Below are 16863 nucleotides of genomic sequence, written 5' to 3'. Positions count from 1 at the left end.
AAGTAAATTCTAGGCTTTGTAACCTATTGTATTTAGCACTAGGTGTATTGTTTCCAAGTATCAACCTGCTTAACAATGAAAATAATAATTTATGAAAGCACAGGTTTCGTGGTTTAAGTAAATAGCAGCAGACATCTCATTATTCCATTCCTGTGTCTAGCTTCTGTAGAATTTTCAAAATATTATATATTTTTTTCATATACCAAGCATGGTAAGCCTGTGATACAAAGCAGTGATTTTCTGATATTAACAGCTGAGTAGGATGTGACTCTCAGTGTTTCTCTTATAAAGCATTGCCAATTCCCAATGTGTATAAATTAGATGTTTTCAAGATGTGCCTCGAGTAACAGCATCCAGTGCGCCTTCCTGCATGTTTTGCTCTGTATGTGTTAAAGAGCGGTTAATCACAGTACCAGCTCTTATGTTGGAGTTCTCAGTGTGTGGTCAAGAACCCCTCAGGATTCCCCCAATATCCTTTCCTAGGAGTCTAGACTGTCTTGGCTGTTTTCATAGAAATACCATGATATTACTTGCTGCTAATTTCCTCTTATTCTTTAATGTGTATACAATATAATATTGTATGAGCTGCATGCCATGGCATTGTGACAAGTTAAATGCATAAACAAATGACAAATTCTAACTGTTCTTTAATTTACTAGCTATTATGTCTTTGCAACACTAATGTAAAACAGTGTTCCTCTTCTTACTACATTTCTTATGGGAAATAATTTTTTAAATTGTATTTTCTTTTTGGTGCTATTTACATAGTCAGCAAGAATGTTGGCCCATAATAGGATGGGGAGGGTCAAGATATGGGGGAAGGTGGGTGGGACAGATGCTTTCGATTTCCCTTTTCTTCTCTTTGCTCCTGTATGAGAGAGGAGGAGGGGACTGGTCCCAACTGCCAAACTACATCAGTACCCTGAGATGGGGATGTCCACTTGATGTCATCTTAGAAACCCTGTCTTGCCTTGGCAGCATTTGCTGGTAGGTGTTGCAGCCTAGCACAGTCCAGCGCAGCCAACCCCCAGTCCCAGCCCTAATGGGAACCAGAGGATATTGCATCTAAGCCCATCCTGTCCTGGCCTCCACCCCATCCTGACTCTTGCACCTGCCAGCAGTTATTGCAGCCCAGCACAACCATTCACAGAGCTGACTCAACTTTATGCTGACAGGTGGTTACTCTGGCCTGGCCTGGATTGTCCCGATCCTGGGTTCTCATGCTCATCAACTGGGGCTGCTGTCTTAACAGAGATGTTGCCCAAGCTGCCCTGTCACACCAGCTGCTAGTTGTAAATCTCACACCAGTGGGTGTTTGGCTCAGCCTGGCTTGGACAATCTATAGTCCTAAAATTCACTTGTGATACTGCAGCCTTGCCAGATCTGCCTACACCCATTCTCATTCTCACCAGGGCTGCTGCAGCCCAGCTCTACCGACCCAAGTGTTTTGTGGATTGATGGGTGCTACTATGTTGCTCAGCCTATCCCAGTCTGACAGCAGGGAGCTGAATGGGAAGCAGGGCTACAAGGATTAGATCCAGTGCCCATATGGGATGCCGGCGTGTGCAAGGTGAGGGCTTTAGCCACTAGGTCACAGTGCCGGGCCCTATGGATTAGACTCTTAAGACAATGTGGAGTAAATACTCATAAACTCCCATTTAGAAAATACAGAGGGCCCAGCGGCGTAGTCCAGTGGCTAAAGTCCTCGCTTTGAACGCGCCGGGATCCCATATGGGCACCAGTTCTAATCCTGGCAGCTCCCTGCTTGTGGCCTGGGAAAGCAGTCAAGGACGGCCCAAAGCTTTGGGACCCTGTACCCACATGGGAGACCTGAAGAAGTTCCCGGATCCTGGCTTTGGATCCGCACAGCACCTGCCGTTGCGCTTATTTGGGGAGTGAATCATTGGACGTAAGATCTTCCTCTGTGTCTCTCCTCCTCTCTATCTATCTGACTTTGTAATAAAAATAAATAAATCTTTTTAAAAAAAAGCTAACATAGAAAGATAGCATGAGATGGACAGAAGCGGGTTAAGTCAGGAAATGTCCTTAAGTTGACATGTTAGGGTGAGTTAGGACCTTTTCAGCGGGAAACAGTTTAGCTTGATTCCTTGTCAGTAACAGGCTTTTGGATGAGCCCTCCAGGACAGGTGGACCTCAGTGTCTGCATGAGTGGTGAGGAAGGTGGTGCTATATTCCCTGACCCAGGGCACCCAGCAGAGGGGAGAATTTGTGCTCAAGTAGGGCCAAGTACCTTTAATAAAGGAAACAATTTCATTAACCTTTAAGGATTGAGTTCCTAAGATTGCTCTGGGGTTTTTTCCTTTGTCATTTGAAAGGATTCAGCACTGTAAGACAGTGTCCAGACAGAGTCCAGGTTTGGAAACAAACAATGTTATTTATCTTTTCAGAACTCAACAGTGACAATTGAAGAATTCCATTGTAAACTCCAAGAGGCCACAAACTTTCCTCTTCGTCCTTTTGTGATTCCGTTTCTGAAGGTAATTCTAGATTACTGCTGATTATAGCTTGTCTTCAACCTTTCCTCCAGATCTACTGCTACCCATTCTAGGGTTGAAATCAAGATCAACTGGCCATACTTTCCTGATTATGATTTTTTGGGGGTTGCTAATAATGTGTGAGTGAATTTGCAGATGAGCTTCATGCTTAACTGAGACATGCAGGAGCCTTTTAAGTTGGGTGTAGGCAGAAATGCAGGAAGTGCAAGTAGAGGAAGGAGTTGGAGGTGTTGAGATAGCTGTCTGGGGCAGTGTGGGCTCCCAGCGAAGGAATAACCTTCTACTCAGTCCTGTGGGAGGAGGCTGGCATCTGCAAGAAACTTCTGCAGTTTGCACCTCCCCATGGCAAAGGTGCAGAGCGTCACAACTGCCAAGGGTCATTTGATATTTATAACGTCATTTATGGCCATACAAAATTATCAGCTTAAAAATTAGTCTGCTCTAGATTCATTGGTTCTAGATTTGTCCATTCTAGATGCATCTGCCATCTGCAGATGCCCTGGTAGGGCCACAGCAAATGATCTCCAGGCCTTTGGGCAGCTCTCAAGCTGGGATCCCTCACCCCTGAGCAGCAGAGATGGAGGAGGGCAGATTTAATTCTCCCTAAGCCCCAGTTAGTTTCTAACTCTGTCCCCTAGAATTAATGTTGTCTGGGTCGTAACTTTGGGGACCATATTATAAATTGTGCTTAACCTGATAAATAAGGAAGAGTTATATCTATAGAGTATTTCCCTTTTAAAAAAATTTATCTTGGGCCCTTCTATTTCATCACGTTTGTATTATTCTCTTAATTTAGTTTTTTTCTCAGAAAATTTGCAAATAAGCTGCAGACATGATATATCTAAATTGTTTACTACACTTATCAGGAAATCAGTCTTCACAGAATATCATTGTTTAGGAACCTTATTCATATTTCTACAAGATTCCCATTTGTTTCCATACTACAAAAGAAACTTTTTTTTTTCTTTTTTGGGGGACAGGTAAGAGGATCATGGTCTTGGATGTAACTCGATCATCTGTTGCATTTAATCTTCCAATTCTCTTTTCTTTAGCCTGCTTTAATCTGGAAGTTTCTCAGCTTCTTGACACTTTTGAAGAGTACACAATATTGATTTTATAGAGGTCTTTCCATTTTTTCTGATGCTACCTCATGGTGAGAGCCAGGTGGTGCATTTTGGGCCAGTATCTCTAGCTCTGAGGACATAGCTTGGGTGCTGTTAACTTTGATCAGTAACTGCCATTCATTCTACCATTAAATTGATGTTTTTTCCTTTAAATGATAAATTTCAAACCAGGTAACATTAAGACTGCAACAGATTAAAAAAAAATGAACAAGTTTCAGAAATTTTTATTTAACTCAAAACTATTGAGAGAATTAATCGAAAGTTACAAGCAGTTTAAACATGAATCTAAATGATAGACACATTTATAGGTCAGAATTGATGCTATGGCTGTATGAACAGAAAGAGCTATGCTGCTCAGTTCAACCTCTAATGGACATAATTTGTGTGTCCACAGATAGCAGTTATTTTACATTGCTGTCAGTTAATTGTAAGTTTCGTGGTTGGAACGTAATTCAAAGGCAATGGAAAACTAGAGGCGGACACTGGTTTGTTGGAGACCCAATCAGACAAGCAGTCTCACATCCGCATGTGGCTTTGTACACATGAATGTGTGCAGTCAGGCTAGGGAGATGGAAGGTTAGCTTGGGCCCCAGCTAAGCTAAATATTATCATTACTGCTCTACTCCCCCATAAAAGAATTTTGTTTGCTCTAGTAGATTGATTTTATAGAGACTAGATTCAATTGTGTTTTGAATTTTGTTGATGCAGTATTAGTGAACGTTACCTTAGCAGACCTAGAGCAGATTGCAGAGGCCTGAGTCGCACAGGCCGTGCTGTGACTCTGTTGAGAGCAGACGGAAGCCGCCGCAACCCGGAGTCCACTGTGCGCCTTTTCCCCGCCTGGCACAGCTCTGCATGTTCTGTTGGGTCTCCTGTGTGTCGGAGTTGGTAGACAGGTATTTCCACCAGGCCTATAAAATCAAGACAGACCTTGACATTTGGGTTAGTGGGAAACAATTACATTTATGTTTGTTTGTTTGTTTATTGTGATAGAACACATGACATAAATAGAAAACTCTGACATGACTTTTTTACTTAAATTTTTGCAGTTACAGGAAGATTGTTTATAGAACACACGTATAAAGTGTTTTATATTGTCACATTTCCTATTTTTTACTTTTTCTGGGAAACTGGATGAAGTAGTTTGTTATGACTGCTTTTTGGCTAGAATTTGAAGTTCTGTCAATTTCTTTAAAGAAGTCTATCCTTTTGGGTAAAAGCTTTTATTATGGGCTCAGCCTGAAGAATTTAGAATTCTGAAGTTTAAAGGATGCATAGGGGTTTTCACAAGATGGTCCCCAGTGAAAGTTCAATACAGGAAAAATATTACTCCATAATTAGTTATCCTTTTTCTGAGGCAGTCTCTGTTCCAGAATAATCTATTTCTGCTCTAGAGAACAGGAAGGGAAGTGGTGCTGTCAGAGCATTGGGAACCACAAAGTCAACAAGGCGTATTTCCTACTTTGAGGGGGTTTACATTATCTTGTTGGAGAAGAGAGTGGTCAACCAGTGATTCCAGTTCAGTATCATGGGGGCACTTCACTTAGAAAAGAGCTTTCAAAAATCAGACTGCTAGGCCTTGTTCTTGTGTCACTTGCTCTGCCACAGCCCTGTGAGGTGCTGATTCTAGGAAAACTCCTTCTTTTTAAGGCCAACCTACCCCTGCTGCAGCGGGAACTGCTGCACTGCGCTCGGGCCGCCAAGCAGACCCCGTCCCAGTACCTGGCTCAGCACGAGCACCTGCTGCTCAACACCAGCATCGCGTCCCCGGCTGACTCCACTGAGCTGCTCATGGAAGTGCATGGGAACGGGAAGAGGCCCAGTCCAGAGAGGTGAGCGGGAAGGACTTTTTCTTGCTTTTCTGAAACCACCATGACCTTCCTGTTTACATATGAAAGAGAATCTGAGTGCTGTGCTTGTTGTTCCAGGATTTCTAAGATGTGTTTGCTTTGTCCCAGTACCAAGTAGTAGAGTGAGTTGTAAGAATAGTTCCCAAGTCCATTCTGGTAGCATAGCAAGCTATTCCTCTGCCTGCAGGTTCAGCGTCTCATATGGCACTGATTCATGTTGCGGCTGTTGCACTTTCAATCTTGCCCCCTCCTTATGGCCTGGGAAGGCAGCAAGGGATAGCTCAAGTCCTTGGGCCCATGTAGGAGACCTCAGCTTCATATGCTGAGGAGTGAGCCAGCAGATAAAAGGTCCCTCTCACTGTATCTGTAAGGTTTTTTTTTTTTTTTTAAGATTTATTTATTTTTATTGGAAATTCAGATAAATAGAGAAAAGGAGAGACAGAAAGATCTTTCCTCTGCTGGTTCACTCTCCAAGTGGCAATGGCTGGAGCTGATCTGAAGCCAGGAGCTTCTTCCAGTTTTCCCATGCAGTTGTAGAGTCCCAAGGCTTTGGGTCGTCCTCTATCTACTGCTTTCTCAGACGAAAAGTAGAGAGCTGGGCCCAGTGTGGTGGCCTAGCAGCTACAGTTCTTACCTTGAATGCTCCAGGATCCCATATGGTCGCCAGTTCTAATCCCAGCAGCTCCACTTCCATCCAGCTCCATGCTTGAGGCCTGGGAAAACAGTTGAGGACGGCCCAAAGCCTTGGGACCCTGCACCCACGTGGGAGACCTGGAGGTGGATCCTGGCTCCTGGCTTCAGATCAGCACAGCACCGGCGATTGTGGTCACTTGGGGAATGAATCATCGGACGGAAGATCTTCTTCTCTGTCTCTCCTCCTCTCTATACATCTGATTTTGCAATAAAAATAAATAAACCTCAAACAAACAAACGCAGAGAAAGCTGGAAGGGAAGTGGAGCAGCCAGGATAGAAGCCGGTGCCTATGTGCAGTCCCAGTGCGTGCAAGACGACGAGTTTAGGTACTAGACTGTCACATCAGGCCCCTAAAAATCTCTCTTTCAAATAATAATATTAAAGAATAGCTTTTAGACATACATATTTTCAAAAACTTGTCAGATGGCTATGCATAGTTATGATTAAGAATTCTGAAAACCATCATGTGGACCCCATGCTTTTGTTAATACAAGAAAATTCACTTAACAGTCAACACAGAAGATTGGTGTGACCAGATGAGGGTAGATTTTTTTTCCCTCACACATAAGGCAAGGAAGCAGGCAGTCCCGCAGCAGATGCCAACTGCAACTCCTGCAAGTCATTTTCGCCCTGATGCTGCCTGCCTGGATTGAGACCTCAGTTCCCGAGGCCTGGCCCTGCCACCTCCCTTCCTTTACCAGTCACCAGCTCTGCACTTCTGACCAGCTGTCAATTAGAAAACCTGCAGCACCCTATTCAGGTTCCAGTGGTTGATAGCTGGCTTACTGTGCTGGGGGAAGCACTTCTGTTTACTAGTTTATCCCAAAGGATGTCACAATGATTACCAATGTAAGCCAGATGCCGAGTACAGCAGTGCAAGGTGTAGACTAAGGGCTGCGTGGCTCCCATAACCTTCTGTGCAGGTTTACCAGCTGCCAAAAATGCCTCTGTTCTTGGTTACTGAAAGCCTCAGGATCCTGTCTTCTCAGGCTTCTCTGGAGGCCTCATTGCATTGATGCAGTATAAATCATGTATTAGTCACTGGTGATAGCTTTAACCTCCAGCCCATTTTCTGTCCTCAAGGTTAGAAGCTGGGTCTGCAAGTCCCAGTCTGGAGTACTGCCTCAGTCCTTGCGCCCATCCAAGAACTGCCAGCCATCAGCTAGCTCATTAGCATGCAAAAATAAGTTGACTACCTTGACTATCCAAGGATGCCAGGATTTGTGCCAAGAAATGTGAGGAAGAGGAAATAAGGATTTCACACACGGCTACCACTGTATTCTATAAGTTATCAAGGCAGGGTTATTTTCACAACAGCGGAAACTTGTTACAGTTGACATGGAATGACTGAAAACCTCAAATTTCAGGATTAGTGATCCTGTGATTGCACAGTAAAAGATTTGGCCTTAAAATCTTCCTGGTGTACAAATCACCCTCCATGTGCCTCTTAAATTGAAAAATATAGTCATGTCCTTAATCTTTTCTTGGCTCTGCCACTACATGATGTGCCTATGCCTGACGACAGTTCTGATCATACCTCCTCTGAGTGTTTTTTTTCCATTCTTGTATGGGTGAAGACATACAGCACGCTGTGGAACACGCAGTAGTGCTCAGGGAACTCTGCTCTGAATACCTGTGGTCAGGCTCAGACATGCACTTCTGCTCCCACAGGAGGGAAGAGAACAGCTTCGACAGAGACCCCGTCGCTCCAGAACCTCCTGCCAAGAGAGTGTGCACCATCAGCCCAGCCCCCCGGCACAGCCCTGCCCTCACCGTGCCCCTCATGAACCCCGGGGGCCAGTTCCATCCGACGCCTCCGCCTCTGCAGCACTATACCTTAGAGGATATTGCAACTTCACACCTGTACCGGGAACCCAACAAGATGCTAGAGCATCGAGAAGTTCGTGAACGGCACCACAGTCTTAGTAAGTGATGTCAGCAGTGTGCTGGCACTTTAAATTCAGGCTGAATGCTTGGATTTCCTTCTTATTTCATGATAAAATTAAATAATAGCATTTTTGCTTTTTTCTCCATTGTGTTATGACTACACTAAGGAATATAACGAAAGAAGCAGATTTTTGCACTAATACAGAATCCTGTGAATAAAAATATCATTTATACATTCAGATATATACTGAAGCATGTTGTGTTAACATGGCATTATTACCATATCTGATATGAATTTTTCAGAACAATGGTAAACTTTTGACTCAATAGTTTTTGTTTTGTTTTTTAACTCAATAGTTTCTTAAATCACACAGTCACATTCATGGGAATTCTGAAATTAGAAATGTACGTAATACCTGAGCGCCCTAACCCCCAAAAAACATGCATCTGCATGGTCACAATAGTGAGAATAGAACCATGCTGAAGCCAGGAGGTTCTTCCAGGTCTATCGTTTGGGAAGCAAGGACTCAAACAGGGCTTCACATAGGCCACTGACATAAAGCTGAAACAGAGATTGAGTGGCCAGGATACAAACTGGTACCCACGTACTGTGTCATGATGCCACCTTTTAAAAACAGATCTGACAGTCAGTGAATAGTGCAGGTGGGGTCAACGGAAGAAGAGAATTCTGACATGTAAGAACTGGGGTGTGTGTGTGTGTATGTCTATGCCAACATCGAAGTACAACAGATTAAACCACCACCTGTATTGCTGGTATCCCGTGTTGAATCCTAGCTGCTCTGTTTACAATCCAGCTCCATGTTAATTCACCTGGGGAAGCAGCAGATGGGCCCAGATACTTGGCCCCTGGCTTCAGCCTGGCTCAGTCTTGGCTTTTGCAGCAATTTGGGGAGTAAACTAGTGAATAGGAAATTAGTCTTTTGCACTCACTTATTTTGCCTTCCAAATAAATAAATCATTTAAAACAAAAAAACCCTCTAAATCTTATAATATTCAGATGTGCATGTAGTTGTACCAACACACACCCATCCTCCGATTTTTATTGCTAAGCACTTACCTTGAACTGTAACCTTATTGACACAGAACTTACTCCTGATGCTTTCATTTTCTCCTGTGTGTTAGACATGAAAAGCCATGTCAGTGACGTTTTTGGTTTGCGTTGTCTGTCTTTTCCTCTGCCTGTGGACTCTGTTTTCTTGCCTGAAAGGTGTATCTGTTTGTTTCTTTGGGCTGTGTGTCATTCACAGTTAATCTGCTGGAATTCCCTACAGACTCTAAATCATGATCCTTTTTGCTTGTTATAATTTTGTGGTTGCCAAGCACCATTGTACATTTTTTCCTCGGTAGGGCTGTCCGTGTTGTCATACATACTGTAGAATTAAGTCCATTTTTCTTCTTCCTGCCGTGTTTAAAGTCAATCTCAATTTCTAACAGGTCTGAACGGAGGCTACCAAGATGAGTTGGTCGATCACCGCCTGACTGAAAGGGAGTGGGCCGATGAATGGAAACACCTCGACCATGTAAGAATCTCACAGATTGTTTTTTCTCTTTATTACTTCCAGAAGATACTGGAGCATGGATGTATTGGAAATTAATATAACCAGAGCTACGGCATCCTTTGCTTATAATAAAAGCTGATTTATCCACTACTTCCTCAGCTAGGACCTCAGTCACTGCCAGGATGCCTCGGTTGTGTGATCACTTCGTGTCATGAACCAAGGAAAGTCCTGCGGTGTGATGGTTAGAAACAAAGGTGTGTGAGCTTAGGTCTGAACTTTGCCACTTCTGTCTGACTGAGTTTGGTAAAATGCTTTACTTCTACTGTCAACATGTAAATTTGCACATAGCACCCCTTCCTTCTTGAGCGGTTGTTTCTAGTCTGTGTTTCTCTGTTTTCTTGGCAAAATTGCAGTTTTATTGGATGACGTAGGACAGACAGATTTACTGCAAGTTTAAAATATTGTGTTCTAAAGAGATTATATTGATGCTACAAGTTTGAATATAGAAAGCATTATCATGAAATTTTAGGAAATGAGTAATTTAATAAATTGTATGTGTGACTAAATATGTAAATTTTAAACAAACACTAAGCACTAAGTTTTTATTGTAAATTTGCCATTCCTAGAGCTGTGACATGCTTGACCTTTGACCCTGGCTATGTGCTTCCCCGTCCTTGGTGCTCAGTGTCCACTGTTTGAACTTGTCCGCCTGCTCTCTCCCACCTTCCCTCTGCGCAGGCGCTCAACTGCATCATGGAGATGGTAGAGAAAACCAGGCGCTCCATGGCGGTGCTGAGGCGCTGCCAGGAATCCGACCGCGAAGAGCTCAACTACTGGAAAAGACGCTACAACGAGAACACGGAGCTGAGGAAAACAGGGGCTGAGCTGGTCTCCAGGCAGCACAGCCCTGGGAGCACCGACTCCCTCAACGGTAAGAGGCACAGTGCGCATGAGCCTCTGTATTCCTCCTGATGACACAAGGAAAAGTTCTTGTTTTACTTACAAGGAAGACAGTGCTAGACTGTGAAACTTGAGATGCGCAGGTGTTGAGGAAGAAACGAGGCCCTCGGCACAACGCACGTGCAGCCAGAGTTCATCTGCAATAGAGAATGAGAGTGTGTGATTTTGCTTTTTTACATACACTATCCGTTACTCAGTTTATCCAATCTTCTTATTTTATTGTTTATTTATTTCTTTTAAAACTAGCTGTTTTTTATTGTTATTATTTACTTTTATTGGAAAGACAGATTTATAGAGAAGAGAGAGGCAGAGAGAAAGATCTTCCAGCTGGTTTATTCCCCACACGCCCATAAAGCCACAGCTGAGCCATGCTGAAACTAAGAGCCAGGAGTTGGCTCTGGGTCTTCCGCATCAGTGCAGGGATGCAAGGACTTGACGACTTTCTACTGTTTTCCCACGTGCGGATTCAGAATTGGAGCAGTTGGCACTCAAACCAGTATCCATATGGGATGCTGGCGGCGTGGGTGGAGGCTTTAGCCACTATGCCACAGTGCCAACTACCCAAACTTATCTGTCTGCAACCTATCCTACCTGTGTTTCTGCCCATCCTCCCTCATGTGCCAAGTGTTAGGTTTTTTGAATTGAACCTGGGTAAATGTACTAAGTACTCCTATGTCGTCACTTTTATCCTTCACGATTTTTTGAAAATCGTCACTTTTTTTTTTCCCACTTTACCATCCAGGAAAATCCCACATTTCAACCAGCAGCTAGTGACCTGTTTTGCAGGTTTTATTTTATCAGGCTGGTCACTGCAGCCTGAATTAGCAGAAACATGAGCAGCTCCTCTCTCAATCCAGGTTACTTCAAGGAAGCCACATTTAGGCTCACAGAAAATGGCTCACATTCAGCCAGCGGCTGAGTTGGTGCCCTACCCACAGGCACAGCTGAGTGACAAGCCATCTGTGATCAGACTCTTCTCCACCCATCCCTTGAAGTTCCCAAATGTTCACTGGAGGAATGAATCTCTTCTTAGGGCCAACTTAGCACATTCCATAGAACATGGCTATTGGAAAGGCTGCAAGAAAAAAGCCAGAGTTCATGTTGTGTGTTTGGGCACCTGTAGTTAAATGGAGGCACCATATTCACTCACAGTGTTAAACCCCTCAGCCCCACATGCCCACACAGTGGAGCTCTTTGAGCCGGTTACAGTTCATAAACACATTCTAAGCAGACAGTTAATCTTCCAGAAGGCTCAGCATTCTTGCTGAGGGCCCTGTGCGGGTGAGGACCCGTGCGTGGGGTGTGTGGGAGAGGCGCCTGTGTGTGGGCGAGGGGCCCAGAGGGGCTGCAGGCATGAGCCTGTCTTTTCCAGCCTGCATCACAGACTTCTGGTGTCTAATTTGAGCCTCCTGTTGTGCCCACGCGCCGTCTTTCTCGTCCTCTGCTGGAGGCTTTGGCTTCTGTGACAGTGTGTTCAGATTCTCCTGGACGGTACTAGGGCCTGGCCCTGTCACAAGTATTGTTAGTTCCTCCTTCGCTCTCAAAAACTAGGGCTGGTTGGATGGATGATAAATTACATTGTCCTTCCTAGTTTAGCTTTTTGAGTTTTTCCTTTGGGGGTACTAATTAAAACCTGATTTGTTGATTTTTTTTTTAAGTGTATCAGAACTGGCACCCATATGGGATCCCGGCACATGTGAGGTGACAACTTTAGCCACTAGGCTACTGCACTAGGCCCAGTTCTTTTTTTTTTTTTTTTTTTTTTAAGATTAATTTATTTTGGGGACTGGCCTAGTAGCTAAGCCTCCACCTGTGGCACTGACAGCTAATAGAGTTGTGGGTTTATGTCCCAGCTGCTCCACTTCCCATCCAGTTGCTTGCTTATGTCCTGTGATAGCAGTGGAGGATGGCCCAAGTCTTTGGGGCCCTGCACCCATGTAGTAGACCTGGAAGAGGCACCTGCTCTTGGCTTTGAATCAGCTCAGCTCTAGCTCTTGGAACCATTTGAGGAAGAACCAATGGATGGATGAGCTCTCTCTTTCCAGATCTGTGCCTTTCTTCCTTTGAAATAAAAACAAAATGTGTTCAATTGCTGTGTAAATTTTAAATGAAGGTTTTTTTTTTAAAAAATGTCGCCTGGAAGGCCCAGCACAGTAGCCTAGCGGCTAAAGCCCTCACCTGCATAGAAGACCCGGAAGAGCTCCTGGCTTCTGGCTTCGGATTGGCTCAGCTCCAACCATTTAGGCCACTTGGGGAGTGAATCAGCGGACGGAAGATGTTCCTCTCTGTCTCTCTTCCTCTCTGTATATCTGGCTTTCAATAAAAAAAAGAATGTCTGACACTGCTCTTCCTTTCGCCTTCCTTCTGCAGATTCTCAGCGGGAATTCAGCAGTAGGCCAGGTGCAGGATATGTGCCCGTGGAGTTTTGGAAAAAAACAGGTACGTGTCTGCTGTGGATGGTGGGTACTCCCCCATCTGAGCATGAGAGATCAGCCGGGGCGGGAGCAGGTTGGTCACCACCTGTTTGCTTACCTCCTAACAGAGTCCCCCGCTCCTGAGTCTCCGCCTCTGGCTCGTCCCACACACCTGTCCTGTTGCAGGACGGGCCATGAGCTCACAGTGCCTCCCCAGTGCGGCGGGCAGCAGGCAGCTCCTCCTTGCCTGTTTGATCTGCCGCTCTCCCGCTGTGCCTGCTGTGTGCCCGCGCCCACCGCACTGCTCAGGCTGGCTCCTCCTGTAGCTCCCGCTCCGGCCTCTGCCTGGGTGAGGCTGTTCTGGCAGTGAAGGAAGCCGCCTTCGCTTCACTCTTACCCTCTCGAAACACGGCCTTTCTTTCCTTCTCACCTCTTTCCCTAGGTACTTCATTTTTTTTGTTCAAGTCCAATGCAATTTCTTATTTTTCCTGAGCTCACATTCAGATAGCTGTGAGTTTATTATACTATGAGAAATACAAATAAACATATTACAGAGTGTTTTTCTTCACCACAAGTACATGGAGGTTCTTGCAGCTGTTGTTATTCAACTGTGTTCAGTGCCTTCCTGTGGAACGTAGCCGCGCTCACACAGCAGTGAGGACAGCAGCGTGTGCGGGGCGGGGCGGGGCGGCCTGGGGAGCACTGCGGGGTGTGAGGGCTCAGGTATTATAACAGCATTGTGCTGTAATAAAATTTGATTTTACCATTTAAAACAATTCAGGAAACATGCACTTTAGAATAATAATTGCAATTAGAAATGGGATAGGATTATATGAAATGAGATATAATTACAAGGAAGAAAGAAAGATCCCTGTCTCCTGTGTAAACGGTCACTGTAAGATGTGTGGCTTTGATTTCTTGGAAGGACTTTTGGTTTCCTGCGGGTAAGAGCCCGGCTTTGCTGCTGGAACAGCTAGATTGGATTTTTTAGCTGCAATGCCACCCGTGACCTTAGGTGATGCCCAGTTAGTGTGATGAGTTGATTCTTACTACTTTATGTGTAAGCTGAGAGGATAGAAATTACCTGACAGTGTGGTTATTGCCTCAGTGTCGGGCAGTTTAGACCTTCCAGCAGCTCAGCCGAGCTGCTTCCTTCCATGGAAGGTAGAGGAGGGCTGCGTGGCACCTAGGCACTGTGTAAGGAAGCCTGGTGTCCTTGGCCTCTGGGTCGAAGACTTCCTTTTCTTAGGGTGGAAGTGGTAAGGTAGAAAGTGAGGTTCTAGGAGCTGGCTGAGGCCTCCTTCGAGCTGAGTGGTTGGGGCGTTCACTCAGCTCCTTGGCTGAGCAGCCCCGCGGTTCACATGTGACCCACTCAGGCTCTTGTGGGTGGAGGCTCTCAGCGGAACAGGACATGCTGTGTGCAGTTGCAAAAGCCAGGTGGTGATGGGAAGGCATGGTCAGGAACTTGCTGGAATGTCCATCAGGGCAGGGATGAGGAGGGCTTGCTGCCCACGTCATGTCTTCACCCCGTTGTTCTGCACTGTGTGTATCCTCAGGTATCTTCCCGCCCCTGGAAGGTCTGCAGGCCCCCTGCCTTCTCGCTTGCCCCCTGTCCAGCCTCTGCGTGTTCGTGTCGCCTGTTTCCTTGGATAGTGGAGCCATTCTGCCGCACCTCCACCTCTTGGCCATAGCCCTGCGCAGACTCCCGCACACGTCGCTGTAGCACATTCGCCTCATTCTCTCTTGCCCCCCTAGAGGGGCCACTTTGATCCTTGGTGCACTGTCTGATCTGGGAGCATCTGCTGGCACTGAAGCACTGTCAGGCCTGCCAGTCGCGCTAGTTCAGGTCACGTCCAGCCACCCACGTATCTGCGACATAGCACAGTGTCCACTGTGTTGCGTCCTGCTTCACAGACCGCTGAATGAACGGACAGGCATTCCTTTGTGTTTTTAGAAACAGTTATCTTTTTTCAGCTCTAGAAATTATGTAGGGTGGGAGGGAAAAGATTCTCGGCCAGTTGATTTTACTGTCACTTTCTTCTAGAAGAAGCTGTGAATAAGGTGAAGATCCAGGCCATGTCAGAAGTACAAAAGGCTGTCGCCGAGGCAGAGCAAAAAGCCTTTGAGGTGATTGCCACAGAGAGAGCACGAATGGAGCAAACCATCGCTGACGTCAAGCGGCAGGCTGCAGAAGATGCCTTCCTGGTCATCAATGAGCAGGAGGAGTCCACAGAGGTCAGAGCCTGGGGGCCGGGGCGGGGCTAGGTCTGACTGTGGAGGGGCTGCGCCCACAGCTCACACACAGACACTGAGACACCAGCAGAGCTCCTGAACTGGAGGCTGACCTTCCTCCTGAACCCGAGTTCTGCCTCTCACTCTGGGCCTCTCCACCCAGTAACATCATATAAAGTCCGTTATTGTATTGTACTGTGTTCATGAGTGTATGTGTATATAGGTTCATTACTGCGGCTTGTTTTATAAACTCACCCTGGAGACTGTGTGATTGCAAGCAAATGCTGATCAGCTTTGAGTAGCTTTCCCTTGCAGGCAGCCAGCTTAGTGTGTGTTTTGATCGATCACTGTCCTATTGGGTGAGTAGCATACTGCTAGGCTGCTTGACAGACAAGGGGTCACTGTGGCTAGGGACTGTACCTAAAAGAAACCTGTCTTTCTGCTCCCAGGAGCATGCTGGGACCTGGGGCCCTTGGGCCTCTAATGCACAGGACACCCTGTACATAGGCTAAGTGACAGCTTGCGTGGACCGGGCCAGGCGGGGCTCAGGGACCACAGAGAGCACAGGAATGAGGAAGCCAAAAAAAAAAAGAAAAGTGAACACAAAGCACTTAACAGTCATAGAATTTAGGGACATTTTCCTGTAATTTTTTTGTTTGTTTTTAAAGATTTGTTTAAAACAAAGTTACAAAGAGAAGGAGAAACGGGGAGAGAATCTTTAATGTCCAAGGACCTTTTATTTCTTTTAAAGAGTTAATTTTATTGGAAAGGCAGAGAGAGAAAAATCTTCCATCCATTGGTTCAGTAATTGTAGCAGTGGCTGGAGCTGAGTGGATCTGAAGTTAGGAGCCCTTTCTGGGTCTCCCACACGGGAGCACGCATGAGTCTAAGCACTCAAGCCATCCTGCCTGCCTCGCCAGGCCATTGCTGGGAGCTGGACAGGAAGTGGAACAACCGGGACTCTAACCAGTGCTGCACGTGAACTCGGTGCCACAAGTGCAAGATTAAGCTACTGTACCATAGGCTGACCTGTAACTTTCATTTTAGTTATTTCTCAGTGTTATAAACAAGAACTAAGCCAGTTTCTGTAAATGGATCCATTCCAGCCACTGTTGGGAAACAGCTCTCTTGAACATTCCTCTTAAAAACTGTCCTGTGGGGTTTTTGATTTGTGGTTTAAAATAAAAATCACAACTTTTTTCTCATTACATTCGAATGTTCCATTTTGGGATAGCAGTTCCAAGCACAGCAGTGTCAGGGTGCCGGTGCCTGAGTGTCATGTGGCATATCACAGAGGTGGCCCAGCCAGCGGGCACTTTGAGAACAAATCCTGCTGCCCACTTCCTCCTCCCAGCCTGTGCTTCCTCTGGTGTTTTTGAGCAATGGCGTCTGCTTGGGTCTGGTTAGCTGTTCTGTAGCAGCCCCTGCCTTGTCCCTGTTTGTCCCTTTTACTTCTCTGTTTTCTTGCTACTCTGCAAAGAAGGAGTCTGAGTTCTGGACCTGGGCTGCATAGGATGAAGTCCCAGCCCTCCGTGTATAGGACTGTGCTCTAGAGAACCATGTTGGGTTGTACACAGGCACCCTGAGTGAGGCCCACGCCTGTCGCGGCCACGCTCTTCCTGCCTTTCTGTCAACAGGGTTTAGTGCCCAGAGCCATTTCTGAGCT

The 16863-nt window shown here is 45.7% G+C and overlaps 1 protein-coding gene across 4 annotated transcripts in view; it reads left to right on the top strand.

Annotated features, from left to right (window-relative positions):
* Positions 1-16863, top strand: part of CBFA2T2 (CBFA2/RUNX1 partner transcriptional co-repressor 2) — a 57333-nt gene that overhangs the window by 35307 nt on the left and 5163 nt on the right. For 2 of the 4 annotated variants that reach the window (XM_040981632.1, XM_040981631.1), the window contains 7 exons: positions 2409-2498; positions 5291-5472; positions 7856-8109; positions 9527-9612; positions 10330-10522; positions 12922-12990; positions 15010-15200. In XM_040981632.1, the coding sequence (XP_040837566.1) occupies positions 2409-2498; positions 5291-5472; positions 7856-8109; positions 9527-9612; positions 10330-10522; positions 12922-12990; positions 15010-15200 (1065 nt within the window). Of the gene's footprint in view, positions 1-2408; positions 2499-5290; positions 5473-7855; positions 8110-9526; positions 9613-10329; positions 10523-10855; positions 10882-11883; positions 11896-12910; positions 12991-15009; positions 15201-16863 lie in introns of all 4 variants that reach the window. The other 2 variants (XM_040981633.1, XM_040981634.1) reach the window with 2 other exon arrangements.

The sequence above is a fragment of the Ochotona curzoniae genome, unplaced genomic scaffold, assembly GCF_017591425.1.
Source record: "Ochotona curzoniae isolate NIBS_2020 unplaced genomic scaffold, NIBS_Ocur_1.0 contig_3520, whole genome shotgun sequence".
NCBI lineage: Eukaryota > Metazoa > Chordata > Mammalia > Lagomorpha > Ochotonidae > Ochotona > Ochotona curzoniae.
The sequence above is the reverse complement of the archived record's forward strand: the minus strand, read 5'-3'. Positions and strand labels throughout refer to the sequence as shown.